Source organism: Prosopis cineraria, unplaced genomic scaffold, assembly GCF_029017545.1.
Source record: "Prosopis cineraria cultivar Desert tree isolate PC_DT_omini unplaced genomic scaffold, ASM2901754v1 PC11, whole genome shotgun sequence".
In the NCBI taxonomy this organism is placed as follows: domain Eukaryota; kingdom Viridiplantae; phylum Streptophyta; class Magnoliopsida; order Fabales; family Fabaceae; genus Prosopis; species Prosopis cineraria.
In genome coordinates, this window is record NW_026555342.1 from 23,730,858 (window position 1) to 23,754,403 (window position 23,546).

The following is a 23,546-nucleotide window of genomic DNA, read 5'->3' on the forward strand; positions in this document are numbered from 1 at the left end:
TCTTCAATATATATAATTTTGCATATCTAATTTTGTATTTACTTTATTATTATTTTTTAACATTTATGAAGTGTCTTTTATTATTTACAGAAAATTTAAATTCCCTGAAATGTTATGTTTGCTACATTCGAAACACAAAATATAAAATAAAAGGGGTGAATAGTAAAATAAGCTCTGCAATCGTCTAAAGTCCATACTAATATAATTATTCAAAAGATGGAGAATCTAAATTAAAACATTTAAAATTTACCATGTTTTGAGTCCATGAAATTTGACATAGCTACATTCCAAACGTAAAATATAAAACAAAAGGGGTGGATAGTGAGTGGCCAAGAATGAAACATGGTATAATCATGGGAGGCGCTACATTGAAGCCAAGGTGGAAGGTTCGGAGAAAATTATAATAAAGGTTCATGTCTTCCAATATTTTTCATTTTTTGGCCTAACTATTTTGCACCTCTTAATCTAACTTTAAAGACTTTCAATTTAAAATTTTTTAATTATTTTTAAATTATTAATTTTAAACATGTTGCATCCCATAGCCTAGGGTCTTGGCATTGCCGCTGGGTATAATTAGCTACAAAATGTAATAGCAATATTGACAACAACACATATATGTTGTTATTTATTAAACTGAATTTTTTTTGGTGGATCTGCAGTATGCTTTCACATGACTAATTATTCATGTACTTTTTTAAAGAAGTAACGTTGATTCCAATATAATATAGTTTTTTATGATTTTTGGAACCATTTTTTGACTGCAATAATTGCAATATTATTATACCTTAAAAATGTTAAAGAACAATTTTTTAATTAATAGCCGTAAATAATTTTATTTAAAAAATTAAAAAAGAAAGTTGATTCCTGCACATCATTTATAGAACCAATATTTTTTTTTATGAAAATAGAGGCAATATTTTTCCTTGTTAGTTAATCAGACCCAACAAATTTCACATGACTAGCAAACTATCCATGTACTTTTCAAAGGAATTGAAAATGAAATGGGACAATAATTAGTTTCACCCACACATACATTGGTTAGATTATTAATTAGCATCCAAATGTTGACCCATTTGAAACAAGAAGTTTTATAAAATTGCAAGGAATGTCGCAAATAAATGTCGAGCTCGAAGAGTCGCAGCCAGCTGTAAAAAGTTCTGTATGCATGTTTTATCCCATTTGACATGATTCTTTGTCTCCCACAAAGAAGAGGTTAATATTATATTCCCACAAATTTCTCCAAAGCGTCGTCTGCCACAAACAAAAAAACATAATCAACCATAAAATATAATTAACATCTAGAAGTCTAGAAGATAAATGAGAAAATATAACAATTACGGTGCAAATATTTTGATGTCTTTTCTTTTATTTTTATTGAAATAACTAAATTGCTTTCTCTTATTTATTGTATGGAATAAAAAGTGCAACTTAAAACATTTTCCAGTACACTCTGTAAATCTTGAATTTACTCTCTTAAAAAGATCTCGACCGTCTATCTTGTTATATCTCTTGTTGGTGTGAGACATCATTGAGTAAATTAAGCGAGAACGATGTCGTTTTAGTGTTTTTGGTTAGGCGGCCTACAATCATAACACGAGCCTCTGTGTTTGTGTGTGTGTGTGAACCAGCTTGGTAGAGGTAGACCCACCTTTTGATTTTAATGTCATTTGTGTGTGTGCAGACTTCAGTTAAAGACTTCATAAAAGTAGACTACTGGCCGGAGATGCATTTCTGATAGTTTACCATTTCCATTCTTAAAGCTGCTTAACTTCTTCCTGGTTTATACCTCAACCTCATCTCTTGCTCTCTCACTACTTCACTTTGTTCTCTTATCTCTCTTCTCTCTTCTAATTAATCCTCTAGGTAAGTATTCTCTCTTCTGATCTCATCTTTGTGCTTTTGCTAATTTTATCTCCATCTTTGTGTTTCACAACACGGTGGGCAAATTTGACTTTTCACAATCTATTTTTGTTAGTCTAAATGAAATCATCTTTGGTTGAAAAGTATGTGTATATGGGTTTTTCAAGAGTATGAAGCTATAAAGATATGTTACTGTGGGAATACAAAATTCTCTATTCGTGAAGCCGTTGATATTGATATCAAATTTACTTTTAGCTGAATAAAAGCTGAGGGTTCCGTTACATTAACAAGTCTCCTCGTCCCCGTCATTAATACAACATTATCACGGCAGTTACATTAATATAATTAATAATATAATAATAGTTAATAAATACAATTACTACTTATATTAATAAAACAACAAGCTGAGCTGTGGGGATAAATTAGCAATTAATTAATAACAGTACTTTCTCCGTTCTTATTTATAAGTTACTTCCAACATATTTATTAAAACTAAAAAAAACTTTAAACCTTATTAATTTTATCTTAAAATTTAATAAGTTTTCATCTTTACCCTTAATAAATATTTTTAAATCTAAATTTTTTTATAAGATTTATAAAAATTTAATGAAATATTCAATATTTATTTTAAAAATTGTCAATCTTAATTTTCACTGTATGGTTGTCGTGACTGAATACATATACTTTACACAATGTGGTATGTTATTATTTTCTATTAATTGCAACTAAAGTGTGTTAAAATATTACCAACTTAATTAAGAACATGTTTTATTTCTGTTTCAAAAAATTACTTTTAAATAAAAAAATTGGGTGAGTAGTTTGGATTTTAATATTTTAAAAACCATTCTAATTTTTTATTTTTAAAAATTATGAAATGAATTGTTTTTAAAAGCATACTATATTTGAGTATTGGAAATTATCATTAAGCGTCAGTTAATCACTATCATAAACTATCACCATTAATTATTGACACCATCACTACCGGCCAATTTTTTAAATAATAAAAAGTTTAGATAATGCTATTTTCTAATTATCATAATAAAATATATTTCTTTTTTATTTCGTTCTGAAAAACAATTTTAAAAACTATCTTATAAAACAACATTTAGAAACAAAAGAAAAGAGAAACAATTAAACAAGCCCATAGCCATTTCACTCCAATGAAAAACTTCTTAGTTTATGATAATTCTTTTCTGCTTTAGTTCGTACACATGATATGATATGCTCATCGGTCATACACACCCCCCCCCCCATATATCGAGTGTGTGTGTTTATGTTTATGCTTATGTTTTTTTTTTTTTTTTTGGTTGAGCAACTACTTAGTGATATTCATACAAGTAGACATTGCACAAAGTTATTGTGATATTTTTGGAAGCTCAATCAATTTCAGCTGTCCAGCCGTTCTTGTCTTCAAGATCACCTGATTGGATGCCTCTAATCATTCTAAACAGCTTCATTGATGTTGTTTCATCTCCAATTTTAAATTCAACCCTGCAAAAACATAACAATATCACATTTTTCTTTTTTAAATTTTACACGTTCGACTTTGTAACATCTCTCGTACGTGTATAAGGTGTTTTGATGCCATTAAGCCATTCAGGTTTTGGCAATTAACAATATCAATTAGCATCGTTTTTTGCTAATATTCTCTTCTGGAGAGGATATTTATACTTGAAAAAGGAAGTCAAATATAAATTATAAAATAAATGAAAATATTATTAATAAATTCAGTTGCTTAATATGGTTTAAAAAGAAATATAGTATTTTAATCTATATATATAAACTCTAAAAAGACTGCTCTATTTATGACCCATAAGCATTACGCCTTATATCTTAGGTTTCGGACTAGTATACAAAAGGCATTGCAGTTTTGGATTTTATGAATAGTTGCTTGCTACAATTTTATATTATATATAAATATATAGGATGATAAAACTTCTAGCCATCAAATTTGCCTCAATTATCAATTTGGTCATTCAAGTTTAATTTTAATCAATTTGATCTTTTAGGTTTAAGTTATTGATTTGGTCCTTGTTATTTAAACAGAAGTAACACTATTAAATAAAAATTTACTGACATAGATGATGAAATATTTGATCGCAGCTATGTAGATCAATAAAAATAAGTATATAAACATGGTAGTTTTTTTCCTCTCGTTGAAATATATTTGTGAAAAGCTCATATACATCTTTGGTTCCCTTCCGCGTATTTCGGTATTCATGTCTCACTAAGTCAGTAGCAGACTTAGTCCTCTTTACATTTTTCTTTTTCCAAATAAAGCAGTTGGTAAAAGTGCTTGGGATGGTTGGCTATACTCCATGGGCATATAAAGTACATTGTAACGAGTCAATTAATCTTATGAAATTCTATGACATCATGATCACTATGGAAGTTTTAGAGTCAAGATGTGATATTGATAATGAAATAGTAGCTAGTGATTATAAAGTTGTTCCCTCTTTAAATTGTGATCTTATTTTGAGAATTGAATTTGATTGTTGTGGAATGGTGAAAAGTTTAGTGTGAAAAAGTTGTGTTTTATTGAGATATATTAACTTAGTCTATGCACCGGTCATGATTCCGATTTTGGGTTGTGACAATTATTTAGATATAAAAAAAAACATGCTCAGAAATTGAAAAAAAAAAAACAAAAGAACAAAACACAGTGTAAGGAACTAAATTAATAAAAATTAAACTTGTTTGAGGGCTAAATTGTTTTCTTTTACTTACGTACATGTCAAGTCATCAAAATATTTTACACATTATATTAATTTGAGAGTAAATTTATGTTTTAAAATTTAAGGACTAGCGTGATAATTTAAGAAAATGTTAGGGACTAAAAATTAATAACCGAGAAAAACTTGAGGGATTAAAATTTCATTATCTCATATAAAAGGGTATATAGGTGAAACATAAATGAATGTCATGTACCTTTTGTCTTGGTAGGTTATACTCTTGACAGGAGAGATTCCAACAGCAGTTCCAGTGCAGAAAACCTCATCAGCTTCAATAATTTCTTCCACCAAAACTCTTCGTTCTTCAACCTAATGATAATCAGATTTTCAATAAATTTTCTCTATCAAAAAGTTCATTTTAATGTTGGATTAGTCAAGGTAATTAGTGTTAATTACCTTGTTAGTTGGTATCCTAAAAGCTATATAAAGAATATCACATTGTATTAGAGGTAGGAGGCTGTATCGTGCCTAAAGGGTTTATGCTTGTTGCAATGCAAATTATAGTTTGATATCTTATGAAAAGTTTTTTTTTTTAATTTGGTAAATATAAGAAGACTTTGCTGACAGTGAAGAATATCCCCATTGAGTTACTAAAAAATATGGGTAGAATTCTCTCAACATATTCCCTCCATCTTAATTTATAAGATATTTTTTAATAAAATTATACATACTAATAAATTTCATTAAATAGAGTTTACAATATTATTTTTTTATAAACTGTCAAAAACACCCTTCATTAATAAGAGAGAGGAAATGAAATTTATTTAAGGAGTAAAATAATAAGGGATAATATTGGAATAATAATCATCAATGAAATCTTATTTTTTAAAATGTTTTATATTGTAGGACATCAAATCACCTCTAAGAATGCTTTATAAATGGGATAGAAGGAGTATTAAATTTCTAACATTTCCACTTTTTACAACTTTAATGATGCAATACATGATCGATTGATTAGTATTCAAATTCCTTTTTCTTGACTCAAGTTGTAATAGTCTATTAATTCTACTTCTGTTTAACAGGAAAAAAAACATTGTAACCATTATTAAAATATTTTCTCATGTCTCATGAGATTTCATATAAAGAAATAACAATCACCTCGTAACCCAAGTCAAGAGCTATGTGGATTATGCTTTTTCTTGTAACTCCTGGTAAAATAGTTCCAGTTGCCGGTGGAGTTGATATTACATTTCCCTGAAATAATTAATTATTTATTATTAACACAAACACTAATGACAATGATTATCTTTTTCTTTCAGAAAGCAGAAGTCCTAAATAATTACTTAGGATTTTTCATTAATATTTACCTTTAGAATGAAAACATTACAGGAAGACACCTCCTCGATATACTTATGTTCCACTGCGTCCAAAAAGAGCACATCTGTAAATCCCTTAGCCTTGGCTTCTTTTGTCACATGCAAAACCTGCATTGTGTTGGAGACATCCAAGATCAATCACAATTTATTATCAACACCATATTCAATATAAAATATAAATAAAAATAATTATATAGTTATATATTTTTAGCCTCTTATATTTTTATGTATACTTTTATATATTGTTCATTTTATAATGAATTCTTATTGTTAATATTATTAATAATTTAAAATTCAATTGTTTTGATTTGACTGGATAAAAATATGCTAAGTATATACTACTAAATATTTAAGTATTCCCCCAACATTGAATCTAAAAAAAATTGCATTGATTAGAAGGCATTTGATCTCTCTGTAAGTGTAATTGAAATATAAATAAAAAGTAATATGTTGTAAAAATAGAAATATCCTTCAATACTCTCTTGTATTCATTGAAAATGTATATATTTAATTTTATATTTTATAATTTTAATTAGAACACATGTATACGTACATATTGTTTCTTTCCTTATTAATCCATTATCCTTTATTTTCTTATGTTTATTGGGTACGAATATGCATAAATTATAGCTTAAAACATGAATTAAATTTTTTAAAAAGTAAAAATTGTGACCAATTGCAACAACTTTGATTAGTTCTGGGTTAATTCTCTTCTCCCTTGATTTTCTCATATTCTAGACTAGATATATGACTAATTCTTGATTTATCTAGTCGAACTGATCAGTTGTCCGATCCAATTCTTATAAGTTTAACATTGGGTAATATAAATATTCCTTATTAGAGACAATTTTTTATATACTTTTATAAATTTTGTATTGTTTTGATTATTTAAATATAATTACCTTTATGGTCATATTAATTTAATAGATATTTATAATTTGTTACAGATAATATTTATATTATGGATAAATTTTGCTCCCACGAGCTAATCAATTTCTTTTGGGTTCACCACTAGGCACAAATCATGCAATTTATTTATTTTTTCAAATTATATGTAACATAGGGGGGCTCACCTAATTAAATACTACATATAATCTCAGTTACTTAATTATATTTATGTGATGATAATATTTTGTAAGAAAGATTTATATACTTACAGGTGAATAGTTACTTATATTTTTTTATTCCACCAGTTCCACCAGGAAAAGCACGAGGAACACTATTTTCAATTAACAAATTTATTTCACCAGCATGTCCCTGTTTCATATATCAAAATAAATTAGTAGAAAGGAAGTAATCAACTCTTCGAAAATACATTAAATATCTCAATCAAAATTTCACAAAAAAAAATATCTCAATCAAAAATTGGTACATTTCAATGTCTATCTTAAAATTAAAATAATAATAGAGGTTTCGAGATATTTGACAACAACTGCAACTCATGTGTATGTGAGTATTGAAAAAAGTACTTAATCTTAAATATATCAATTTTGAGTTTTAATTACTTGCGTCAAACTAAAGTTAATTGAAAATTAATCTCACCTTGTACTTATTGCCAATTGGATTAGTGTATATTAAGAAGGTGGTTTCTGGTGAAGGTGAAATACCCATAACTGGTCCACTTCCAAATAAGAGAGGCCTAATGTACAGTGATCCCTTTCCATACGGTGGTATCTGATAATAAGGTAAGACATAAGCAAACAACAAATAATATATATTCATGTAATTAGCGAATATTTAGTACTATCAAGTTACATTCGAGTATTGCAAGGTTGAAGATCACAACTCTAACATTGTGATTGTATATTATGAATCATGCAATAATTGAGATTTTAAATTTTATTTTGTTGGAATATGGTACCCTTGATTAATTGGATTATAAAATCAAAAGCCCAAACCCAATAGCAATTAATTAAAATTAATTGGGTAAATTATTTTGTTTCAAAATTATATAACTACCCATATTTTGATCGTGAAATATAGGAATTGACTCCTACATTTTTTTTTCAAGACACGTGCTAAGACTCTTTCCCTGCTACTCTTTCCCTCTCAATATATATATATATATATATATATATCGCGTATTTACTCTGGAACTTTTATCTGAGATTTACAGTAGTAATCTGAGATTGTCGTGTGGTATGTAATAGAGAAAGCCTTATCGTCACTAGATGTATGTTTTCTAGACTCCAATTTTCACATATACCATGGACAAAAGATGGGTCTATTTAATTGCCAAATTAATTTTTATATCTTTATATTAGTTCTCCACATTACGAGAAATTAGTTTTTTTCACTAGCTAAACTCAACCTTCATTGATAATCTTTTTTTTAAATATAAACCAAAAATAAATTTTTCCAAACCAATAGCAAAAGTAGAGATCTAGTCCAGAGACTGCTTTGAACTTAGTTTCTCTCTATTAGATTTTTCTTTTACTGCAAATTTGAACTGTCTAAATTAAATTTTAACAATATAGATTACTCTGATTTGTACTTTTAAAAACTATTAAATCTAAATCATTAAATCTAATCTAATGGTCCAGATTTGCAGAGTTCCTTCCACAATGGTGGAATGAAGCCAACTCCGAAAACTTTTCACTAACATAAATTATATTACTAATCCTTAATTAGAATACCACATCACCACAAGTCCGAAACATAATATAAATTCAAGATAAATTAAGTGAAACTATATATATATATATTTTTCTTTTAAAAAAACATAATCTGCTTTAATAAGTTATATCAAGAAAAGTGAAAGAAAGTAGAATTATTAATAAATCAATAATATTACCCAACGCTCATTTGCAAGAACAACTTGTTTGATTGCATAAACATATTGTTCAACAGAAGGTGCAACCAACAACAATCTCTCAGCTCCCATCTGCATTCGCATTGCATTTTCTTGGGGTCGAAATGTTTGAATTCCACCATCTTTTTTCCTGTATGCTTTCATCCCTTCAAATAATCCCTATTCAAAAACACACACACACACACACATCCACCATGTCACATCAATTTTCAATGATAATTTGTATAATTATCCTCTTCTTCCTAAAATAATTAAGATGATGCTCTAATATGGAACACCTCATCGTCGTGTTCTTGTCATCCTGAAAAAATTTTACGGTTTGACTATGGTGTATTTCAAAATTCAAGATAGGTGTTTTGTTTTATTTTGTTCTCATTTTTTATATGTATAAAGAATTATTTTGTAAACTAAATTTTTAAACTTGTTTTTCTAAAATAAATAAAAAATATGTTTGACTACATTAATTTGAAAGTGATTTTGAAGTTAAAAATATAAAAAAAATCATCTAAAAACCATCCATCAATAATAATGGTCAGCAGTGGTTGGTGGTGGCTTATGATAGGAGTTGGCCCTAACTCCTGGCTAAGGTGACAATAACAACCAAGGTTAGTTGTGATTGACAATAGTGATCCCTACTTTGTTGGCAAACAACAATGGCCAATGGTAGTTAGTGAAGGGCAATGTATGCATGTTAGTTAGTTGCTGCCGACTAGTAATAATTACTAGCTAGTGGTTAATAGTGGTGACTGATATTGATGGGTGGCGTTGGTGGTAGCCAATGGCCACAATTGGTGGCAATAGTCAGGGGGGACCCATGATGATCACTAATGGTGGTTAGCAAAGGAGGGTGTGGTGGGGGGATTGTTAGTGGCAGCTTATGCTAGTAATGACACTGGAGAGATTAGTGGTAGTAGCTTACAGTAACTAAATATGGTGTGTCTTTAAAACCACAAAAAGAACAGAAACAACTCTAAAATATTTCTATTTGAAAAAAAAATATAATAACTTTAAAAGTCATTTAGATGTAGAACACTCACTTAAATTAAAAAGTGAAATCAAACCTGTTCTTGGATTCTATTGTTATAATTTTGAAAACGAGCATGGGATGCTCATTGTTATTAAACTAATCAAATTAAAATACACTACAAAAATGAGATTTAGTAGCACATATTTTGTTGCTATTAAAAAAAATCTGAAAAACTTTAAGTGGTGTTTCCTTTATGAAATATTAGCGCTTATCAAATATTTTTTGTTTTTAGTAAATGAACTACAGTTGGTGTTTCATTATGTAAATGCCACGAGTTATTGTGTCTAAACAATTAAGTGGCATTTCTACATGAAACGCTGCCCAGTAATAATGATTGGTAGAAAAATTTATTTTGTTTTAACTTTAATATTTTTAATTTAAACAATGTATAGTATGAAATAAAAGATATACTATTCTAGCTAATTACTATTTTTTTAAAAAATGTCTTTTCTAACTTAGCAAAGTCCACGTTAAATTTGAATGTTCTAAAATGTCATTTTAAAGAATAAAGATGAGCACATGGTCCTTATCCATGAGATATGATGACGGAATTTGGATTGAGATGTGCGTGATGTAAAAACTCACATATAGTGAATAAATATTTGTCCCTTTTTTAAAAAACAATATAATATTTTTTTTTCTATAAGTATCAAGTATTGCACGAGAGAGAGAGAGAGAGAGAGATGTTATGACCACTCAATATAAATTGGGGAAAACATGTAACGGAAAAATGGTAAAAAAAATATTTTTACATCTTTTAGAAAAAAAATAACTTTTTATTCGTCTGGATCAAAAGGGAAATCTATATATGATTATAAGACAAATAAAAACTTACTTGGCCGTAATTTAAAACTGAAGAATTGGGATTAATCTCAATAGGCCCAAAAGGTATCAGCATCCCTTCAGTGAATGTACCATCTTTAGAGCTTTTCATTATAAACATTTGATCAGTTGAAATCACATCATATCCAATTTTGTCCCAATCCATGTTGATGTATGCCTCTCCCCTCTCCCTATATATTCATAAAAAATCTCGAAATCAAAATAAGTAATATACGAAATTCAAAATATACACTAAATTATATTATTCATAGATAATGAAAAACAATAGGACTCATTTTTCAACTTTATGAAGTATATGCAGGCCCTATCTAATTAGAGCTATATAATTCTTATATCTTTCAACTAAAAATAGCATGACTATTTATATAAAATTATTCCCGGTTAATTGGTAAAAGAAATGAAAGGGATGACCTTTCTCCTCTAATAAACAAATTAAAATTTGTATTTGTTATTATATCTTTATTATCATGATTTAATAATAATTATTAAAAAGAAATTATGAGGAAAAAAAAAGATAACGTTCGAGTATTAATGTTACATTTGAATTAATGGAGATTAATGGGATTTGAATTTTGGTCAAATCCCCCATTTTGACACATGAAAATATATGGAAACTCACTTCTTATAATAACTCTTTTGTAATTTTAATTTTTTCCTATTCCCTAGTTATTTGTAATTCCAAAGTCCGTTGTGGATTCAACATTTCTAGATTTTCTTAACACTATCCACATTTATTCATATTTTAGGGATAGAGCTATTTTAGCTCCTACGTAGTGGTTGAAGTAAATAGGTATATATTATCCCTACTCCCTAGTGAAGTAGCTGTATATTTGTATTGTGATAATATTGTGAAAGATGATAAAAATATGAATTCACTTGATGACCTTCATTTACAAATTTTTAAATTTAATTTCAATGTTGGGCTTCCCAAATCATGAAATAAGGCTTAAAATGAGTGCCTCAATTATTTTTTAATGTAGAACATTAATAAGCCTATGGATTGTGCAATGGTACATGTATGATATGTAGTTACATGAATTGAAAGGAAATGTATGGATTAGATAAAGGGACGAAAGTATATGTATTGTGTATTTCTGTGTGTTCGTATGATTTCATGTTGCCATTTACTATGAGAAAGAGGCAATTTCTCATTATGTTGGCCTTTACCATGCCTATATATTTAAAAAAAAAGCCAGTTTCAACACTTGTAACAGGTTGATTTGTACTTGTCTTGTCCTATTTTCACTCATGACCACTTTCACATTGTTGTTTCTCATGTTCAAAATAGGGAATGTTTAAAAATATTAGTTTTTTATTAGAATGGTTGCTCTACCAATAAAACTTCAAATGTTGTTTAGAAGGAAGTCTTTGATAATTTGATGTGAGAAATTATTGTTTTTTTTTTACTTTGCTTCACATTGTATCTATTTATAATGTATATTTTTTCCATTATTTTTGTTATACCTTTATTGTATATAATTAACCTTGTTGCCGATAGCTAAAGATCCTCACTATGTATAGAACAATATGGAGAATATGTCTATTACAAGTTTTTCTTTCGGGAAAGTTTTCTCTGCAAAAATTTGTCATAGTAAATAATGAATGTTACTTATCTAAAAAAACTGTTCTATACAACTCATGTATCATACATATACTTTATTAGTTACTTTGTAATTTCAAATTTCCTTTAATTTATTCCTAATTATTTAAAATTCTAGCCACTTCAACCTCTCATTCTCTTCAGGTTTTCAGTGTTGGTGTCTTAATTTGTCAATCTTACATCTTTTCTCATTTTCCATTCTCATCTCTTGCTGATTGAAAAATAGATATAAATACATTATACTCAATTTGTTTTTTGCTTTAAAATTTAGTCGGTATCTATTCTTTCTTTGAAATTTTTTATACCATCCAAATAAATAATTTTAAATGTATGAATTTTAAGAATGAGGTTATAAATCTAAAATTCAAATCCAAATTTATCAATCCAAACATCAAATTAATGAAATCTCATTGATTTTTAGAAGAAAAGGGAGAAAGTTTGAAAGCATCATTGGGTGGGTTTCATCTCATTAAATAATCAAGCAAAATTAACTAATCAATGGATTTTGTAAGAAAAAATTACCAATTAAGTTACAGAAATTAATTAATCAATGCAGAAATCTATACAATTCCACAATTTTAATTATTAGCTGGGGAGGATGAAGGAAAAAAAATTAAGTTACCTTTGAAGATTATGGCCTTCTGAAGATATTATTGCCGCCATTGAAGCTAGCTATTAAGAAAGGAAGACCAACATTTTCCGGGACAGGTTCAAGAATGATGAATGAACTGAGATTGTTGGCCATAGATTCCTCTGGAGGTTAACAACATTTTTTTGGGCCACAGTTTTTTCCAACACTTTCTCAAAATTTATACGTATAGAATAAATGAGAATTCTAAATATAACTCCGAAATTTGATAGAACTTGGGATTACATTAGAAGGACTTGATAAAAAAAAGCATGATTACGTGGGTGATTATGAAACATTAATTAAATAGATTAAGGACCTGTTTGGTTTCTATTCTCATTTTTTATTTTTAAAAACTATTTATAATACAGTTTCATAATTGTTTTTCAAAACAAAGGAATAAAAATTTGTTAAGTTATGTTAATTTAAAAATAGTTTTAGAATTAAAAAACAGGCTAATTGTGATGGTTGCAAGCAATTAATGATTGTGGTTTATCATAGAAATTAATCAAGCTAACTATATTTTTAAATAATCAAATGTAGTGTGTATTGAAAACAAGAAAAATACATGAAAACAACTTTAACTTGTTTATTTTTTTTATAAAAACAAAAAATAAGAACAGTTTTGAAAAAAATTAAATCTATTCAAATAACTTTTTTTTTTAAAAAAAGCAGAAAAGAATTTTTTTAAAGACAGAAACTAAACGGACAGTAACTTTCCACCTTTAGTTGTTTTGACCTTTATTTCTAACTTTAAATTTACATTATATGTTATGTGTTGTTATGTCACTTAGCTCAAATCTCTATATATAGGTACAGTTACTATTTTCTCGGGCATCCTGTTGGGGTTGGGGGGGTTGTTGAAATGACCTAGAGAGAAACCATACCTGAAAATTACGTTCATAATCAATCAACGTAGGTAGCATTTTTTGTTAATAGAGAGTAATTTAATTGTGCAAAATGTTATTTTCATAATTAATTTTGTCACACCACTAGGATCCTTTTTTCATGGGGATTACTCTGAGCTAGGGTTTTATTTTCCTTCCCTCATCTTTGGAGGGTCCACCTAGAGATAGCACTACTACAAAAAACGACATAAATGACAGTTTTTTTTTTACTTATAAATGAACCGTTATATATGACCCTATCATTTAAAGTCCTCCTAAATAAATGATGGTTATTTACTCGTCATTTATTCCTTTATATAAATGACGATTAAATAACCTGTCCTTTAAAATATATTTTTCTATATCATCTGTAAGGATAAATGATGGATGTTTAAAATACCTGTCATTTATTCTTATCATAAATGATGGGCAAATTTTTAACCATCATTTATTGTAACCAAACAATAAATGATGGGTAAATATTTACCCGTCATATATTTTTTGGTTAGAATAAATGACAGGCAAATATTTGCTCGTCATATATTCTATAATTTTTTTTTAAACAGCGGTCTGTTATTTATAACAGCCTTCCTGTGACAACTATATAAATAATAACCAGACAGCAATTCCAATATTTTTATATATGAATATCAATTGAAATTGAATTATAATCAATAAAAAATGAAATAAAAACTAATCTCTTATTCTAATCTATCAAGTAATCAATGTATAGAATTTTTTAAAGGAAGTAATTTACCAACTAATATCAAATAATGAGTGAAAACTAGTAAAACTATAAACACTAATCCTACATGGATAAATCTATTGATTTTCATCTTTGTGCAATGACCACACTTGGAATATGTACTGGCACTATTCTTCAATTACCTCATTTATTTGTGCATGCCCAAATTCTTCAATGTGGGAATCCCCATAGTACTATAAAACATAAATTATCCACCATAAATTTATTTTAATAAATTAAATTCATTAGCAATTATAAAGTAAAAATTAATTGTTGACATACCATCGCAAGAATTGTGCTCTCATTATGGATAATGATGTCTTTCATGAACCTCATAACACAAAAGCCACAATCTAAGCTATTTTTTATTTATCTTGGGCACTATAAATTAAAGAACAAATGAGTACATATTAATGCATTAAAAAATTATGAATATTTAAATTAAAAAATGATATTAATTACCTTTATTATATTTCAAGTGTAGGCTACATCAAAATTTGTAAATGACCTTGGAATTATTTGTTTAGTGTTTGTGCGGTACAACACAATTGCCCTAATAAAAAAAGAAAAAAATATGTCAATATAGAAATAAACAAATAAATATATAAAATACTTATTTTTTGTACTTACGTATTAATCAACTCCAACAAAATTTGTCTATTCTCTAGTTTTCCACTAAGAGAATCAAGATAATATATTCTTGGAGTGCTACCATATGGTTCAGTAGCAATCAACATCCAATGGTCCCTAATAGCATTAACAAGTGTTATAAAATTATAATTAATTGACTAAATTAATCTTAACAAATCTATTAATATAAGTAAGAAGTAGGTTACCCTTGGCAATATGGTATTAAGAATAATGTCTCCTTTTGAGCCCTTGCTTTAAAATTTTCACTTAATTGCTTGGCTTTATCTAAAATCTTGTCCTTTTTAATTAAAACACGTGCACCAATCTCATGGGGACTAACAAAAACAAACTTCGTTTGTAGGCCGAAAGGGACAATAAATTTTTCATGTAAGCACCTACCATTAACATATCAAATGGATTAGTATATATTTAAAATACTAACTATTCATATATGAAAGATAATTTATAATATATAAAAGCTGAGAACAGTGAGGTTAGTTATCTCATGTTACAGTACTTCATTTATAATATCGAGCAAAAGCATATCATATCGTGGTGCACTATATATTCCTGCTTTGAATGGGATTTGCAAGATTAGAGAATTAGACCTATAAATCATTGCATACACCTAAAGTAAATTTCGATGCTGGCTTGACAATTAAGGCTTTTGTTCAGGTACTGCTACATGCGAGACAATTATTGAGGAAAGCCTAGATCAGGGCACAGTCATTTTCTTGGATTATGCATCCTTGTTAGCTTTTTTTAAACTTTGCATCTTAACATTGGTAGCTTGCCATCCAACAAAGCTATTCATCACCTCTCCTATAATCCTTGCATCTTCGGTGGGAATAGGTAATGGATAGTTGAGATCTTTAGGCACATCAATAGCAACTCGTACATAGGATGCAGGGAGTAGCATATTACATAATGTGTCTCCAGGCATATTTAACACTCGACCGATAGCAACCACGTGAAGATTCAGGCTATTTGCTAACAACTCACATATATTCTCACCCTATATTAATGAGTAATATACTATATTAATGCTATGGAAAATAAAAATAGTGAAACATAAGTGAAATAAATAATACTATTTTACCTCAGAGAGATTTTTAATGGGCTGCGTTATACTGAAACTACCTTTCCTGTTATGACTAATATGAAACTCCCCTTCCCACCTTTCCTTGTCCTTTAGCAAGGTATCAATCAATTCTCATTGCCTAGCTAGCTCCTCTTTTAGTGTGGCAATCTCAGCCCTTATGCCCATGTCCTCTGTTGACTTCATCTTTTTCTGTGTCCCAAATATTTGTTTTTTTTTTGTGACACTGAAGCCGTAACCCCTAACTCGATTGGAGTGTTCAGGATTACCTAGTGTCTTGCCTAAGACATCTCCATCATCAGGTAGGCCACTTTTCACTATCTCAACCTGTGCAACATATAGTGAGAAAGTTAAGTTTATTAATTGATTGTAAGAAAAAATGACAATATTAAAATAACATACTTACACATTTGTTAGCAAGTTTCTGAACATGTTCATCAACAATATTTCCTTCTTTATTAGTTCAGGCTTCTATGAAGAGTTTATGATGTGAAACAGAACTTGCTCCTAAACCCTCTCGCTCGATCTATGCATTTAAATAAAGTTGAACATTAATAGTTCACATATCAATAAAATAAACTAAAATTATATGACTTAAATATTAACATACTGCTGCTCAATACTTGCATATCCTATGCACCCTTTCTTGTAAGGGTATATATCTTTTTCATGCAACTCTTTCTTTTGGTTGCTCAATTCCTATGCAAAACACATAGAATCAGATCAAAAATATATATATTGATAATAAAAAATTATAGTTCTTACTTGGAATTGCCCCTCAAAATGTTAGGCAATAAATTTATCCCATTGTTCTTGTGAGACTAATGGTCTTATTAATTTGAGAACTTCAGCACTAATGTTTCCAACTAATTTTTTAATGTATTTTGTTCCAACGAAATACCAAAATGTCTGCATTGCTTTTCCAACTTGTTGAATGACAAATTTCATTCAACTAACATCAATTACGAACGCTGACTGTAAAACAAAGAAATTAATTAGATTAGTAGTCAAGTAATTAAAATTAATTATAATGATTATGAGTAAAGTATTTTATCTCTACTTGCTCCTAAATATAATTCTTTATTACTGGACTAACATCATTCCAACTCCTGATTGTAATGGGCACATTTGCCTTTGCCACAAATCCTATGGAGCTGATAAATTTATTTCTGTTAGTCTTAATAGGTTGACCTTTGTAATTTCATTCAAGCTCGTATTTTTGTCTAGTAGCCCTTCTCCTATTCACCTCGCTCATCAATGTCAATCCCCTCATTATTTGATTTGCTTCTTGTTGAATTTGTTGGTCATTCATGTCAATGTTAGGATTAGTATTGCTAGGTCCACTAGAATCAATACTTTTTTGAGAACCCATTTACCTAGAAAAATAAAAAAACAAATATGGAGAAGAAATGAATGATAAATTAATTAAAAAAGTAATTGACTACTCTATATGTAAAAAAATTTGGCAGCATAACATCATAAAAACAAGTATTTTCCAAGCTCAAACTCACTTTTTAAACCTAACATCTTATATCAATAAGCCAAATTCAATCATATACAATCTCAACAGCAAAAAAATCCAACAAAATAACATTTTCAACCATACACAATTTCAAAAAAAAAAATTCATTGAAAAATCACAAAAAAAAGAAAAATACCATAAACATCAATTTTAATCATTGCTTTTTGTCTCATTTATTATTCTAATGTTATTCATAGCTTACAGTAGTAATCTCAAGCCAAGATAATATCATTCATTATAGCAATTGTCAAAATCTCAACAAAATAGTTATAATTTTTAGAGAAACCGCACGTCAACCTTGACCACTCAAATCAACTCCAATTGTAATAAAATTTGATATACTAGCTCATTTCAATATGAAGTTTCTAATGATAAAACTATCCAAATCAAATAAGGCATATAATTTAAAAAAAATTATTCAAAAAATTCATTCAAAATAAAAAAAATACAATCATCATGGATATACATTTCGATCACTCATTTTCATCTCATAATTATTTTGAGGCTACCCATAACCTCCATTAGCATCCTCAAGCCAAGAACACATCATATATTGTCAATTTCAACAGCCCACATTGCCAAAATCAAGCAACAATATGCACAGAAAGTTAACTACGTAAATTCAAACAATAAAACTCTACAAATCAATGAATAAATCATTCCCACAACCAAACAGCCAAAGGATATTGAAATAAATGCTAGAAAACACAAAAAAAATGTACCTTGGAAGAAAATAGGTCAAAAAGCAATGGCAAGCTCAGGGCACAATGAACAACAATGAGGACAACGGTGAAAACACGACAGAGGTGGGGGTTGATGGTCGATAATGGAAATGAAGTTACTTTATGGGTTTACTTGTGATTTCGTGTGAAAATGGAGAAGAGAAGAGAGGAGAGTTCATTGAGCGCGCAAGAGAAAATATGAAATGGAAGGAACTGAAAAGTTTTTAAATAAGAATAAATGATGGGCATTTAAATGCCCGTCATTTATTCCTCTTTATATGACGGGCATTTCAAATGCTCGTCATATATTATGATGACTTTATATGACAGTCATTTTAAATGCCTGTCATATAAAGTTTCTTTTTTTATTTTTTTATTTTAAAAACTTAAACAAACACCTGTCATATAATATCATCAATATAAATGACGGTTGTTTAAAAAGATTGTCATTTATATTAATATTAATTTTTTATTTTTTTACAAGCAGAATTTGAAGCCTTATATGATTGGTGTTAAAACACTTGTCATATATGCTCATGAAATAAATGACGAGTGTTTAAAACACTCGTCATTTATTTTTCAACCATCACCCGTCTCTCTTTTAAATAACGGATTTTTTTAAAACTGTCATTTTTAATGGTATCATATATCAATAATTTTGTAGTAATGTGGATTTAAGGGAGGGATGGTAAAATTAATTTTAGCCCCCATATATTATATGATTTGAAATTTTGCCCCCCATCTGAGTCTCTAGATCTGTCACGTAAGAGCTTGATTGTAATATGGTTGACGTATCACTTCGCATTTTGATCATTTTATTTTTTATTTAATTAATATTTTTATATTTGATCAATATTTTTTTTTTGTTATATAGAGCAAGCTCCGTTTTGTACTTCCATTTTTTGGCCAAAAAAGGCAATTCTATATTTATATTTCCATTTCAAAATACACATTCCTACCTTAAAAAATAATTCTTAAAAAAGAAAAATGTAATGACCCTGAAAATAATTTAAAATTAATGATAATAGATTTTGATAATATTTTTATCAAAAATAAAACGTGGAATAGATGTAACAGAAAATGAGTGGTTTAGTGGAGCCCACGCTTGTTGCCTGCCTTTGCGTCCTGAATTCGAACCCATACTTGTCTTTGGGGAAATTTTGTTTTCTTGCTTCAGTTTTTAAAATTACCATAATGCCCTAGAAATAATAATAAAATAAAAGAAGAAAGGAGAGAGCACGGTTCCTTTTTAATTTTTTTTTTTTTTCCTTCCATTCCTTTACACTGGGGGGGGGGTTGTGCAGCGTTCGAGTAGAGGAAGAGAGAGAATTCCAGAAGCATCATCCCTCCGTCCCATCTCCTCCCTTCTTCTTCTTCTTCCTCCTTTGTTCTTCCTTTTTCCCTGCGTCGGGGTGTGTAAGAGGAGCGAGATCTGCTATTGTTGGGATGCCAAACAGATAACGACCTCTTCCTTGACTTCCCTTGTTCTGTGCCGATCTCCTATTTTCTTCCCTTGTTCAGTTGACGCTTCACTGTGGGTGAGCGGAAGAGTCTGTTTCATTGGTGTTGAAGGTTGCCATCGGGACTTGGAGGTTCTTCTTCTTCGTCCCCTGTTTTCTGCTTCAGACCCTTCTTTCCTTTTCATGGCTACAGTTCCGGTGAAGTGAGTTTAGATTTGTGCTCTTCATCTGTCCTTGTTTTATCAGTAAGCCAAGTCCTATCTTTTCTCTTCTTCGTCAGATTCGAGTATGTGTTGTGATTGGGTAACTGTTGAAATTCTGATTAGAAATTTATTGCTGAAATTTTGTTTCATTGTTAATGTGCTAACAAGCTTAAATTGAAGGTTAGGAAGGTTGCTTGATGTAGATAAATTTACTATATTTTCTTTTGAAGTCGTGTGAGGAATATGGGTTTAGATTTGGTACTTCTTTGAGTTTAAATTGATTTTAGTCGAATGAATGCAAGTTGAGAAGTTTGGTAAATTAAAATTTGACATTTGAAAGTTGTAGAGAAAGAGATTTAAAGAATAAGATGATGTTGTATGGTTTGATTTTGAATGCACACAACATGTTCGATAAAATGTTTGATAAAGGAGTTATGGTTTGATAAATGTATTATTGTTGGTTAAATTATTATAGTAGACACTTATTCTCTATAACGGAGGGTTTGAAATGAAGTTTGATAATTTCCTTTAAAATAATAAATAAATAATATTAATAGTATTTGGTTAATCTATGTTCAAGTTTGTTTACTTTTATGTTAGCTTTTGGCTATATATAGTCCAATGAAATGTTTGAAGACTTGGAAACTTGGAATATCATATATATGCATGTATGTTGAAGATTATTGTTCAAACTTAATGTAGCTTTTTATTTGTGAAAGGTGGATAGTATTGTGATTCTCTTTTCAATTCTCTGAATTGTTTGATTGTAAGATTTAAGATTTAAAACTATATAAAAGAAATGATAACAATGTCCCTTTTGGGCATTAGGAAATTAAAGCACAGGCAATATTACAAAGTGGTTGATTAGGAGTAAGTTATGTTTGAGAATGCCTTGGGTAAGTGAATAGTGTCCCAATTAAATTATGAGCTAATTTCTTTTTATCAAATATTATTTTCAACTATTCACAGTTATTAAGAAATAATTTTTCTAGTTTTGATTATTTTTGCTAATTAACTTACTATAGATCTTGAAGTCAGGACATATTTTTTCTATGAAAATTGGTAAAGAAATTTATGAGATGTTAGTCATGAATTTTCATATTTAGAAGGATTAATGTTTTAAATGATTCATGCAAGTTTGATATTGAAAAAAAATAATTTTATTTCAATAATGATTATTTTCTCGCATGTTTGAAAATTGGTTTTGAAGGGACTTGTATACAAAACACTAGTTGCTACTAGCAGTCCTGTTAGCCCTTAGTGTGCCTTGACCAATGACTAGCTATTTTAATTTTTATGGGTTCTATTCTCATGTTTATTATTCACAAATCTTGTACTTGCATCTATTTCATGGCTTCAATCACGTCTGGTTAGCTACCCTTGCGAACTGTGTGTCTAGGTCTATTTCATAATTTCAACCACATCTAGTTAGTTACTCTGATGAATTGTGTGTCCACACATGTTTTGTGGCTTCGACCACATTTGGTTAGTTACTCTTGTGAATTATATGTCCACGTCTATTTCGAAGCTTCAACCACATCTATTTAGTTACCCTTATGGACAATGTGTTTATGTTTGTTTCATTGTTTAATCCATATTTGGTTACTTACTCTTGTGAACTGTGTGTTCACATTTGTTAATTGTCCTACTAAGTCCTTAGAAATGTGATTTTTAATTATTTGATGATTTCTTACTCCATTGGTTTAAATTAGTAATGTTGCTATATTTATTTATTTATTTATTTTAATTATTTGTCTTCTTGAGATCAAGTAATAAGAATATTTGATATTATAAATTTAATGGTCTAAGATTTTACTTAAGGCAATATGGAATCTTTTATGTTCAGAATTTGTAAAATATTTTATATGAAATTGTTGTCTCTTTAATTTATATAATCATTGTCATTTATTCATTTTATCCTTTTAAATTTTGTTAATATTGGGACGTTATTCACTAGAAAGCATTTATTTGGTCTCAAATAGCATAATTGATGTTGTACCTTTCACTGACCTTTGAGGGCTCATTGTTTGATTGATTAAGAGATCTTTTGATGATACATTCCTTTTGATGTAAATTCTTAATTATGTGTTATATTTTGGATTTATGATTAGTTGCTCCATGTTAACTATAGGTAGGATTATTATCTGTATTTATTTGTCTGTCTATTGTGGAGGAGTAAATCTCTGCATTTCTAATTTGGGCTACATATTGCTAATGTAGAGACTTCAAGAGGTTCTATTTAAAAGGAAGATTCTATTGAAATTTTTATAGAAAGTTTAGGAAGCTTTTTGTCTAAAGGAAAATGTTTCAATAATTTGCAAATTATATTTCATATAAATTTAGATATTAGATTAGAGATTTCTTAATTAAAGCTTAGGGAATGTGTGTTTATACATACATCATGTGCCGGTCACATTTAATTTTTGGGGCATGACAACAAAGAAACACCATTTGACTTTATAATTAAGTCCAGTCCAAGATTGAAATTAATGAATTAATTAAACTATTTTCCCATATTTAGTTTGAGAAAATACTTAAAGGTGTATTTGGTTCCTAGAAAAGTATAATATTCAATTAAGAGGGAAAAAAGAGATGTTAGTTCTGTTTTATGGACTACATTGGAGAAATATGAAGTTGTAACAAAACCACACCCTGGGCTTCCATAAAAAATATATTCTTCTGGTTTATACATGCTTAGTACAGAGCCTAACGTGATCTATACTAATCATATAACTTGTAATTTTTATCTAGAGTGGGCCTCCCATGTCCCATGATGGCCTGATCCATTCTCAGGTACTCCCTCAGTTCAAGATAGGGTTAAAGGGAAAATTTGCCTTAAAAGTTTTTTACTAGGTGCAATTGGTATTTTTAATTTTTAGTTGGAGCAATATTATTTTGGAAGTTGACAAAATGGTGTAATTTCACCATAATAATGTTTGAACAATGTCAACTGTTAGTTTAAAATTTTGACTGAGGTTAAAGAAAAATTTTGTCCTAGAAATTTTTCTATCAAGCAATTGGTATCTTATACATTCTATTAGTGCAATGTTTTTAGATTATCAATGTTCAAATCAGAAGAAAAATGCAACAACCCATTATCATTGTTAAAAAATGGTTCATATTTATGGATTTTGACCAAAGTTCTTACGCAAGATTGTTTTGATGCAAAATTAACTTTATTCCAAACACTCTACAGATTTTCTCTTGAAGTCTGGACTTGCCCTTATTTAGCCCATGAGAAGTTCCTAGATTGCACAAGGTTAAATGCAGACTTGTTCATGTCTATCTACAGGCAACATAGACTAACTTAAATTTTATCTTAGAAGTGTTTAATGTAATTCAATCTTAAATCATCTTCTCATTTTGGGTTATAACAAGTTGTGTTAGATTTTTCTTTGATTTGAAAGTTAACAACTCAAAAATATTTCTCCAATTGAAAGTTAAAAGTACCAGTTGAACC

At 28.8% G+C, this 23,546-nt stretch overlaps 1 protein-coding gene across 1 annotated transcript; it reads right to left on the bottom strand.

The window, feature by feature from the left end:
* Nucleotides 1-3,010: 3,010 nt before the first annotated feature.
* On the bottom strand, nucleotides 3,011-12,960 carry LOC129284959 (branched-chain-amino-acid aminotransferase 2, chloroplastic-like). Its single transcript, XM_054920483.1, is given in 10 exon segments — nucleotides 3,011-3,351; nucleotides 4,789-4,901; nucleotides 5,691-5,786; nucleotides 5,900-6,016; nucleotides 7,066-7,089; nucleotides 7,091-7,165; nucleotides 7,451-7,582; nucleotides 8,703-8,879; nucleotides 10,583-10,760; nucleotides 12,813-12,960. Coding segments are annotated over 10 exon segments (1,068 nt in total). The 5' UTR covers nucleotides 12,854-12,960; the 3' UTR covers nucleotides 3,011-3,236.
* Between the last annotated feature and the right edge of the window lie 10,586 nt (nucleotides 12,961-23,546).